The sequence below is a fragment of the Centruroides vittatus genome, unplaced genomic scaffold (genome assembly GCF_030686945.1).
Source record: "Centruroides vittatus isolate TY-2023 unplaced genomic scaffold, ASM3068694v2 contig_549, whole genome shotgun sequence".
NCBI lineage: Eukaryota > Metazoa > Arthropoda > Arachnida > Scorpiones > Buthidae > Centruroides > Centruroides vittatus.
Genome location: NW_027122325.1, coordinates 2,865,632 through 2,878,436, shown reverse-complemented (window position 1 = coordinate 2,878,436; position 12,805 = coordinate 2,865,632). Strand labels below are relative to the sequence as shown.

Sequence of the window (12,805 nt, the reverse complement as noted above, 5' to 3'; positions counted from 1 at the left end):
TTTTTTAAAGGTTGCGATATAATTTTTATCAAATTCTATTAAAATTATTAAGTGATTGATAACAAGATTACATTATAAATTCTACATCTTTATACGTAATTACTGTCATAAATTTTAAGCAATAAGGTTGTATGAGAATAGAATTTTAAAATCCCTTTAAATTGAAAGTATAAATATTTTATTTTTGGATTTTATTTTATTCGCTGATATATATTTGTTATCATTATTTCATAGTTACTGTCACTACGTAACTAGCGATATCATTCATATTTTGCATCGTTTTTTTCCGGAGATTGTAAACAGTTTTTTTTTACTATCTTTCTTTATCAATATTAATTTTTTTTAATCTAATTTATAATTTATGGAATTGATCGATCTCTGAATCTGAATAAAAAATAAGTTCAGTTACTTCGTCTGTAAAAAATATTTGATTTATGAATCTATTTTATTTCATTAAAGCAGTTTCATTTATAGATGTGAAGGAGTTCAAATTAGACATTCGTGCAACGAGCAATTCATCTTTACTCCGTATAGACTACTGATTTGGAGTATCTTCTGGAATTACATGTGTAATTCTTTTATGTGTCTAAACAATTTTACATCCTCTACATATTATACGTTTGATTTACAAAATGAAATTTATATATATTATTTTGCTGCAGAGTAGAAAATTGGCACCACGCCCAGTGTTGAAGTACAAAGACTTGATATTCTTTTTTTTTTTCGTTTTCTATCATCTTTAAAAAATTATATAATGAATTTAATATTAAATTTTAAATCTACACAGTTTTTAAGCTATATAAATAATTTAAAAAGTAGTATGCATTGCAACAAATATAAATAGATGTTTGAAACTTCAGTTAAGTATTTTTCCAAAGAAGTTTTACGGAAATTTAATTATTCTATTAAATATGGCGTATAATCCGAATTAGTGACATAATTCTCAATGTAACATAATGAGTTTAGTCATTTAAAAGAGCGAGATGATGATCAATATTTAATTTATAAATGAATTCTTGTGCAAATGAAGTGAGTAGGACGGAGTTAATAAAGGAGTAATTAAAGAGCGTGCTACCACAATTAGTTTTTGAAATCGTTATGAGAATAATTCTTTATTTGAAGAACCGCGATAGCATTAGATTAATTGCTAATTGGCCATCTTGCGTATATAAGATAAGGTGAGAAAATAAACAATTTTTGACTAAGTCTTTCTCGGTGTAGTTGCACGTTACCATGGATACGACTATTGCTGCCGCAGTGAAGTAAGCGCCCTCTACACTCAGATGGCACGAGGCTTAACACATTGATACTATCAAGAGCGATTTAAGGTGGAAGTCATGTTTCGAGCCATCGTCCACTTTCGCGACCAAGGATCGTCTTCTAGACACAATTCGCCTTCCCTTTCCTCTAACGCTAGTAGTAGCTCGTCGTCATCTACTGACACGTCCTGTTCTCCCGCTCGTCATTCTCGACGTAAAAAGTCTTTGCTTTACCAGGTTTTAATGTCACCTTTGCGCAAGAAGACAGCCTCACGTGCCCAGTCGCCTCCCCGAATTACACCAGCGATTATGGACGCGGTAGGTACTGTACATGAACGTTCTTTTAATCGGGTAACGAGGAAAAGCCGAATCTCCTTCCACAAACTTTTCGCATTTTTTCCCTCCTTCCGGTCGGCGGCAGAAGTTTTTCAATAAGTTTAAATTACAAAAAAGTTTCCAACTTTTATTTTGCACACGTTTGATATCAATGAAAAAAGTAATTTATCATTTAATAAAGTTTTCATTTTTAAAAACTTTTAAAATAGTTTTAAGAAATAAACAAATTTATGACTATGTCCGATGATTTTAAAGGCATTTTATAGATCTGCACATAATTATACGTACGTTTGCCAGAATTGATTGTAAATTATATTTTTCTCGCAGGGAAAAATAAATTTATTACAACATTTTTAATGAGTTTTGAAGAATTTAAATCAAAACTGGCAGAGAAATTACACGAAACATTACGTTTTATCGGAAGACTTTTTACATTAATGATTTATACTTTTTTATAATTTAAGTATATTTCAGCGTTAAAAATTTTAAATTAAAATGCTTTAATCATTAATTTTAATTAAAATTATAATTATTATATCGATTATTTTTAAAATTTATCACATAATTTTTTCAGTATTCGATTTTACTTGCTTATAAAATTGTTACATATTCTGTGTAATCAATGTAGAGTAAGCAATGATAATCACTAAGGACGCCTTCGTGCATGTCCTCGAAGGAAAGTAAATAAAGAGGAAAATCTTAATTAATCTACCTTTCTTAGAAACGATTCTGACTGAGTGGCTGTTGTCTTAAAGCTAATTTAGTTTTCCAAAAAGCACTAAATCCTCTGATGATATCATTCGGATCGTTATGCTTGTGTCATTCTTGTTCTTTATCCTTCATTGACAGATACTTTATCATGTGTACAAATCTTGTTATTGAGCAGTTGATGTAGAATTTTAAAATTACAGTTACATTTCATAAATACTTTACAAGCGTCGTTTAAAGCTAAACATGGATTATATGTTATCTTTTAATGCAAATGAACTTCTTATTTATATTTTTAGTAAATAATCTCTAGATCGTTATACACGTAGCTGTTTATAATTATTTATTAAACTATTAATAAACCCTTCAAACGGAAATTCAAATAACTTAATTTGATTTAAAGTTATTTTTTAAATGATCATTTTATAACATTTAATCATTTAAAACTTGTTTACTTTTTCAAAATAGGAGTTGTCCTCGTTGTTAAGAATTATTCTTAAGTGTGCATATTATGTAAAGTTAATGTGACATAAACATTTTTATTAAAATTTAAAAAATTATTGATTTAATGATAAAATTTAAAAGAAAAAAATCGAAGAATATGTAATTTCTGGAAAGTCATTCAAATCATAGTTTATCAAATATTCGCTGCATTCTTTAGTGCTGACGTCGCAAATGTAATTAAGTCTCTTCATGAAGTCCCAACTTCAAGTTATTATTAATGTTTTAATATGAAGTAGGAAAGTCCAATGTCAATAAAAAAATATTTATATATAGTAAAGTTTGCTCGATCTCGTTTTATGGTTCCTTCATTTAGTTCAATGTACTTGCGGCTTATAAAAAAATAATGATAAACTTTTCTTTTTATCTTAAAATGTTTATAATTTCTGTTTGTATTTAATTGTTACAAATTGAAACTCCTTTTTTTCGTTTGTTAAAAACTAGTTAGATTTAGATATGTAATAAACAAATCTAATCGTTTTTAATTGAAGAAAAGAGTTTTATTTATTTATTTTTTTATCGCTTAACCATGACACAATTATCGTATTCGTGACTGAGATTCATGTTGGTGATTATATATGTATATATATACAATTTTAAAATTTCTGTATTTTGGAAATTGAATTGTTGATATTGATTGTCAACACATTTTATTGATTCAGTTCGTTAACAGTTTTATGTCTTTGACCTAATATAATTATATTTTCTTACATCTACTCGAGGAGATATGTTTTATGCATTTACAATACACTATAAAAATAAATATTTTTTCCAATTTTTTTATGTAAATATATTACTCTGTAAAAATCTTTGTTTTGTTTCTGAAAACTGATTTACAATACAAATAAAATATGTCATCGTATGCGTGAATGTATAAAATGAAATTTTTACGACAATCTTATGTACCGTACCTTTCGTCGCTACGTTAACTTTTTGTTATGCTACACGCATCCAAGGTTTTAAACGAAAAAGAAGAGAAAATAAATGGTTTGTGCTCAAATCAAATATAAATAAATATTGAGAAACTGTTTTATTGACATTTTTTTTTATTATTTTGAAATTGACCTATCAATATGAAATTAACTCTGCCACATTTAAATATTTTAAAAATTAAATTAGCATTTGATTATAAAAGAGAGACGTTTTTATTCCAATATCAGAATAAAATGAGCTTTATATTTTTAAATAATTTACTATTTTTAAAGTATAAAAAGGATCAATGTTTGTTTTTAATAATTATCTACTCTTACTTAAAAAAATTATAATCATTACATATTAATTAACAATATCAATAATAATCAACTATCGATTAAGATAATTACAGATATCCTTTGTTGTTCGTATAAATTATTCAAAGTTTTTTAGAAATATTCTTGTATTTAAATCTGCGAAAATAAACTAAATTAAATACAATTTATTTTCTTATGATTTATAAATAAGATATTTTAAGCGAAACGAGAGCTATTGAATTTACTAAGATAATAAGTAAATTATGATAAATATTAACTCTTTATCCTGATCTCTAATTTAATAAACTTTCATTTAATTCACATTTAACATATAATTTTATAGTTATTATAATAATAAACAGTCGAATTTTTTCAGATTGAATGGCGGGATTATTGTTCTATCGAATTTTTATTATTTATTTATATTTTACTAAATATCATTTAATTAAATGTTGATGCTGATTATAAAATTCGAAAACAAAAAGTAAAAAAGTTCCTCGTTAGATCGCGCTTGTTGGAAAACAAAGAAAAAGGGCGATGTAACCGAGTACTAAAAATTCTGGGCTTATACTAAACAGATTATACATGCTATGGAATCTCTATCCTCTATTCTTTCATCAGCAAGTGTTTCTAATATAAAATAAGCTGTTTTCAATGCCGAATTTTATTCGCGGTTATATCGTATTAATTAACATTTATGTAAACATCGATACCACTAACGCCAATTTAGCATTATTGTTTCTTTAATGACATTTAAAGACAAATCCTGTCGATATAAAAACATAATATTAGTCGCGATTTTATTATACATTACTGTATTTCATAATAAATCGCTTATTAAAAATTCGTGTAATTTATATTTTTCAATAAAATTATAAATGCAGTCATTGAAAATTTAAAAAATAAATATTGAACATATAATAAAACGTCAAAACGTATGAAATTACAGAGTAAAAATTCTCTAAAAAGCAAAATAGTTACTACTGTATAAAAACTTTAGAATTTTACGTTTAGAAATAAAGACTTTTCCTTACACATTACGCAGTGAATTTAATATTTCACACCTTTATATGAATTGACGGTATTGCGTCAATTCACATAAAGGTGTGAAATTTCGAATAAACGGAAACTTGTAAATGAGGAGACTTAAAACCAATAAATAACAACTTTTAATATCAAAAAGAAACGTAAATGATAATTGACCTGACCGCCTGTTTTGCTTATTTAGATCTTGAAGAATTTGTTGTTTCACCTGCAGTGGTAGTTGCAAAGACAATGGTAGGAATAAAATACCGTATTTCGTTTTCAAAAATAAATTCAGCGGCAATTGATAATTTAGAATTTATTGACTCGAGTGCATCTAAAATTTGGGAACCAAAAAACAAAAAAGCGCGATATTACGAAGGGCTACTGTAATAATTAAACATTACTCTTGTAAACATGAAATAAATATATGAATGCTAAATATTTTTATCAGTTCAATTTATTAAATTAAAATGCATGTGAAAGATATTATACTGCTTGAAACAATGTAAGAAGAATGGTATAAACTGTTTTAGATTTTACAATTTTATCTACATCTAAAATATAGTAAAATCTATTTTTATTATAACTGACTTTTCAAAGCTCTCTTACTTCTCTTTGTTTTTCTTTAATCATAATTTCATTCTAGTTTTAATAATATTTAGCTTTAAATAAATTAATAAAGATTTAATATATTCCATTTTATATTATTTTATTGTGAATTTATTTAATTAATTGTTTGTATAATAATAAGAAAATAATATATTTTGTTTTTAAATAAATCTTATTTTTCTTTATTTTTGCTATAAAAGTGGATTTTATAATTACATTATGATATTATATAATATACATTGATAAATGTTGGTAATAGTAACTAACGTAAATGAATACAGTAGTTTACTATTTAAAAACAATAAAACAAAATAAAAATATGAATAAAAATAATAAAAATTTATAATTTACATTTTTAAAAGTTAAGTAATTTTACATTTTCTTTAAAAGAAAAGAAATTCTATTTACTAGAATTATAAAACTTTTTAAATATTTTTATTTTTAATTAAATATAGGAATACTAATTCAGTTTTATAAATTTTATACGTCGGAGTATGTGAAAAATATTGCATAGTGTTAATGAAAAGATTAAAAGCGATATTTGATTAATTGAAAATTTTATTGAAAGCGTAATTAATGGTTCTTTTGTTTTAGAATAATAATTACAAAATTACTGTTCATGTAATTCCAGTTTGTCCTTAGGTTAAATAGATAAATTTTTACTATTAATTACCAAAATGTGCATTATTGTAAAATTGGATCTTCAAATTATTAAATTCTTAAATAACAAAAGTTGATATGTACAGTTATAAGTTTAAAATTATTAATAGGACATTTTATTACACAATTGTAAACATTACGTAATTTTAAAAATATAATAATTATTATATTTTTGCTTCATACATAGATATAACTCATAAAAAAAATGTTCAAAAATTAATATTACGTTCGTAGTTTAGCGGCAGTATGAAATGATTAAATGCTAAAATTCCTTAAAATTTAAGCATACATCAGTGTATTAATTTAATAATAATAATCTGTAGAAATGGTATTCCACTTAGAATGGAATTATGATGTGAACTGTAGATTGGCGTAAAGGAAATTCGATCAAATTAATTTAGTAATTGTCATCGAAACAAAAGATTAATTTTTAATTACTTAGCAAATTTATAAATTCAGCCACGACAATCTATTGTTCTCGAGTTGCCGAATAAATAAAGATAAGCATTTTCTAACGGTTAAGAGATATTTAATCTATTGTAGATGATATTAATTTGTTATTCAAATTTAAGATATTTGCAGACTGTTTAAATTTATTTAACAGATTAGGAGTGAATTATTTCAAGGTTAAAATCATTTATTTATGAATAAATTTTGATTAATCATTAACGTAATTAATTGCTATTATTATTTTAAATGATCAAGTAAAATCATATTAACTTAGTTTATTCTTAAAAGCCAAGTAATTAATGCAAATATGACCATTGTAAAATTGTTTTCGTTCTAGTTCCAATTTTTATTTTCTAGATTATATTTTATTATTTTTATTAATAATCTTTGTTCTGGAGAGTGCTTCTATTGCTGTCTAGCGGGCGAAACCTCTCAGTTCCAAATCGATACTCCAATGCACTGGAGTATAGTTTATAACATTGGCCGTTGGAGGTAAATAGCGTATTGACGCGAGAACGTTTTATGTACCGCATTATAAATGTCGTTAATCTGGTAAACGAGTTGAAGCATCAAATTTTTCCTACTCCTAAAATTATTTTATCAGATTTTAAAAGATATAACTGATTTTAAAACGCGAAATTATATTAAAATAATATTACACGTATGTAATATTTATATATAAAATAGTTTTATCATTTAATAATATAGAATTTATCATAATTTCAGTGTGGTCAAAGCAGGAGTGTTAAGCTAACTTTATTGTGTTAACCATCTGTCACGAGATAAAGCCGACATCAGGGGAAAAACGATTCGCTTTATTAGAACATGATTGGATTTTAGGGTAGAACATGTCATTTATAATTACACCAAACATCACAACATATAACACACTGTCACATTCTTTTACCGAAATATTGGTATAGATAAAAGTGGAAAATAAGCGAAAAAAGCGTACAGCTGGCTTTCTGTTCAATTGTTTGATATATAAATTAGTTGATTGTTGAAAATTATCAAGCTCAATACTAACTTATAATAAAACAAGATAACGTAATTAATATACATTTAATTTAATAATTTAGTTAATAAAAAGAATTAATTAATAAAAAATAGTAAATATCAGAAAAGTGATTTGAACGTTTGATAATTCTATTATTTGCTATTGCTCTCAAAACATTACATGTATTTCATTTATCTAATGTTATAAATGAAAACAATTTGCATAATAATTGCCGATTTAAATATGAATAGTCCACGTTTAAATTTATGAATTTTTTTTTATTATTTCTATGAGTTGTCAATGATATTCAGTAATTACGTATTAATAATAAGGTAATTAGTAAATACTGTATTACATTTATTTATTTTTCACAATTAAGAGTTTTCAAAGAAAGAATTTCACAATTTAAACAATATTTTAGGAAGACACTGGTTGAAAATTAATAGTAAATATTAGTTTAACATGAAGTCAATTAATTCTGTTTTTTTATACTGCATTTAAAATTATATTCAGAAAGATCTTTGTAGACTATATTTGAAAAATATCAATACTGCTAAAAAATTTATTTATAGAAAAATATATCATGCAAGATATTTATTTTTATATACTCTTATAATTATTTAATGATATTCTACATTTTAGTATAATATTGACATTATAAATACTGTATAATTATTTTCTGGTGATACACCGATTTCCGTATAATACTCATAATTTATAATGTTAAATTTACATGTACTGTAGAATAAAAAATATAAATAGTAATTCAGATTACAAAAACAAAAAGTTAATTTAAATTTATATCTTTCTCATATGTGATAATGATTAATGTTTTATAAATGTTAAGTATTTAAAATCATAAACTTGTATAAACTAATATATTAATTTTTAATTGATTAATTATTTATAAAATAATTGAAATTAATTTTAATTGATTATTTATTAATTGTAATGTCATGTGAATAATGAATTTGAAATTATTATTAGAAAAAACATTATTATTCATAAAAAGAAGACATGATTAACATATCTATATTTAGCACTTTATTATAAATTTACACTGTAAATCATTACACATTAACACTGTAAAATAGCGTTTTGCAAGGAAACCCATGAGCAAATTAGATACATATTGTACAGTATATGAATTTTCACTATCATTTTTAAAAATGATAGTGAAAATTCAAACTTTTCAAATAAACAAGTTTATATAAATTTAAAGACGTTTCAATGGAAAAAAAGATTTTCGTTAAAGGGTCGATACATGAAACAACTTTTTTTTTGTAGCGACCCTTTAACATTCAGTCATTTTAACTATAAGTGTATATTTAAGTAATTATAAAATCAATAGTTAATAAATGTGATTATAAACAAATGCCGAGTATAATAAAAATGATTAAAAAGAAAAAAAATCCTTTTATATATCCTTGAATGATTTTGATCGAAGGAAATTATTTTCTTCCTCTTCCTTAGCATGATTATATTTAAAAAATAATGATAAAATACAAAACTTATGCTTGTTTAAGTTTTTTATAATAGAAAATAGTTATGCATATGACTAGAATCTCGTTATCTTAAGTATAAGATTATACGTATATTATGTGTTTTATACTTTTAGAAATATTTCTCTTAGGTTATATTTTATAAAATAATCAAATAATAAAAAACGGTAAAGAGACTAAAGAATAAAATAATTATTTGATTGCACTTTTTAATAATTACAAATAATTATTAAAAAGTTATAAAACTTCAAAGACACTGGTATTGAAATTTAAATGCTTATGCGATTTATAAAATCTATTTTTATAAAGAATAATTTAAGTATAAAGAAAATCCAGTTGTGTCCATACTCGTCAATAACGATAATTTGATATATAAATAATATTATGTATTATGTCACAGCATAATTTCGTTATCATCAAATCAGTTTTCTAGTCCATGCCATAAAAACCAAATTTTATAAATGCCTAAAGCAACAATAATAAAATTGAAAATACACATGCAGAATTTTTTCTTAAGCTATCTTGTTTTATAAAATTGATTTTTGATTTTACTTTTATTTGAAAAATTTTATTCAACAAATATTTTCTTATATTTTACCAACATGATTCAATCAAGATTATAAAGATTACATTCGAAATAAAGCATAAAATTTATTTTAAATATATTTTAGATAGAAAATGATGTTAGAGAAATTTTATGCACTGTATATTTATATATTCTGTGACATTAAAGATTTTTGGGGAAATATTTATATGTAAATTTTTAAGAAACTAATTAACTAGTTATTAAATCTTAAAAGGATATATTTATGTTTATAGGAAATAGCTTATTTAGAAAATAATAAAAGAGAAAAAAGAGTGAACGCGTAGATATTACATTCAATTAAAATAAAAATTAAAAGTAGTGCTATTCTTTTTAAATCCTTCAAGAAAATAAGCAGGAACAATATGATTGTTTATTTTTATTGCTATTGACTGCCACTGTTTTCGTTTTTATCTTTATTTGTTATTTCTTATTCTTAATTTTAAACATGTTACTTTCAAATAAATCTATAACTATGCAGTATATATATTATAAAAATTCTCTAATATAATTAACAAGTTAGAAAACGAAAGTTTTAAAGAGCGAGTGCGAATAATTTCTAGAATTTACAAATATGATATGATTATTACAGATTTATTCCTAAGACAGCACACGAATTTATGCAAAAGAAAAAGCAGATAAAAGATTAACTGAAGAAGATATCACGGGATATGAAATCCGTGATATCTTCTTCAGTTAATCTTTTATTGAAAATTTTAAAAATATAAACGTCTACAATGAATTTATTCCTAAATTAAAGTAAGACTCTCAAATAAATAAAAATAAAAGAAAGAAGTATTAGATGAAAAGTGTTGAGATTCATTGAAACAATACATATTTTATACTAAATATGAATTACAAAAGTTCCAAGCTCATTCAACTTTTGATGACCGAGAAAATGATAAATTTTAACCTTTAATTTTTAAATAAAATACCTGAAAAATGATATAGCCTAATCGTCGTGCGATTATACGAAAATACTTTTTCAAAACTCATGCAAATACTTGAATACAGTATTTTGACTGAAATGAAATTTTTAACATTATAAATAACTTGTAGGTATATACGTAGAGTGTCTTACGTAAAATGTTACGAACTAATAACTCAACAACAACTTGAACCTATGAGAACCGTTATTTTTTATGATTTAAAGGAGTTTCGTAACAATGATAAAATTATGTTTGGTCTCGTTTTCTTTCTTAAGAAGACGGGAAAACTTTAAAATTTCAAATGGAACCCTAGAGAAAAGTGTATGTTTTTGGATTCTACGGAAAAGGACAAGATACTCATTTCGTGGGTAGGTTATACAATAGAACCATGAGCGTCTAACTGTGAAATCGTAATTTTCAGAAACGGGACTTGAAAAAATGGACCAACCGAAAATAGCTAAGGTTAGGTGGGCAATCGCCTACTAAAAATTTGCTATTTTATGTAATCATTTGGAATTTTATATATCTGCTTGCGATCCGAAATAGAATGGCTTCGATTTAATAGGAATACTTTATTATTGAAAAACTGAAAAATTTAGTTAGTCGCTTATGATTCTATACCCATGATTTAAGACATATTAATTAATAACTTGCGTCTATTAAAAGTTACGAACAGTTGAAGCTTTGAGTTGATTCAAATTGTTCAGTCTTTCCCTCCTGTAAAAGAAGTACCATAAAATCGTAAGAGAAATGTGTGGTGGTTTTAGTGAGAAACTGCTTTACCATACTTTCTCAGGAGATACGCGTACTTTATTAAACCAGGAATTCGGTGACACATTGAAGGTCGTGGAGGGCTCGTTCGATCCGATCTCGCACTTCTAGAGTACTTTCTTTGGGGATATGTCAAAGAAAAAGTGATGTTCCTACTACCTACTGCTAGAGATCACTTGAAGCAGAATACGCAAAGTCTTTGCTACATTGGCATCAAAATATTGTGCATAGTTAGAGGATCGTAAAAAGAATAAATGTTTAGGAAAAATGAAAGAACGTCAACAATTTGAACATTTAATAAACTAAACAGATGAGAATGCAATAATTATGCTATTTTTTAGTTACATCTGGTATGTAACTTTCAATAGACGCATGTTATAAAAATGCTTTAAAAGTTCTTGTCTTTTCCGTGGAATCCAAAGATTTACACTTCTCTGTTGTGTTCCATATCAAATTTTAATTTTGTCCCTCCTATCTCCCTATGGAAGAAGGATAGAAGCGACATAATTTATTTTATTATTATTTACGAAACTCCTTTAAAATCAAAAATAAAAAATAAAAAAGATGGTTCGCATCGGTAATCTCGAGTGGTTTTTTTTTTGTGGGAAACTTTGTATATACTTGTAAAAGCCGAATTTCAAGTAATTTCGAATATACTTTATAATAATTTGATGATTAATTATGGATTTTAAATCTAATAACATTTCTATATACTTATTTTATCTAGTTTAAAACAAAATCTTACAAATCATATGTAATTTTTAAATACCGTATTTCCAATTTCACAAAACTATACTTTATACTACGTAAGTTTAACAGAATCTTAACAAAAAATGCATCATGATTTTTTAAGATCTTAATTTTCTTCAGCGTTTATGAAATTTACTAGGTAATTTTATCTCAGTTACAAAATTATTCATTCTATTTTGCATAATTTCCTCTTGAAATGCAAATGAATTCAATTTTTTTTTATAATATAAATTCATCTATTTTTGAAAATTGTTGCCATATTTCTAGTGAAAATTAATTCTTTTTGTAATTCATTTTGCTTTCCACATTTTGCTCCCAATCACTTTTTATATTATTATCAGAATGAAGTTATGTTGTTAAATATTTAACTATATATGTATTTTTTTCACAAACATCATACACAAATTTTAATATAAATAATGCAAGAATTTTTATTATATTTAACAATATATATTAAAATTGCTAAGTTATATTGCAATAGTGGTATATTTCATC

At 24.6% G+C, this 12,805-nt stretch overlaps 1 protein-coding gene across 11 annotated transcripts in view; it reads left to right on the top strand.

The window, feature by feature from the left end:
* The window catches only part of LOC136978689 (coiled-coil domain-containing protein AGAP005037-like), a 526,382-nt gene that overhangs the window by 217,721 nt on the left and 295,856 nt on the right, over window positions 1-12,805 (top strand). Inside the window, exon 1 of one of the 11 annotated variants that reach the window (XM_067274447.1) lies at window positions 1,056-1,577. The exons of the other annotated variants lie outside the window; for them this stretch is intronic. Within the exon in view, the coding sequence (XP_067130548.1) occupies window positions 1,338-1,577 (240 nt within the window). The 5' untranslated portion in view covers window positions 1,056-1,337. Of the gene's footprint in view, window positions 1-1,055; window positions 1,578-12,805 lie in introns of those variants that run through there. 11 annotated transcript variants of the gene reach the window in all.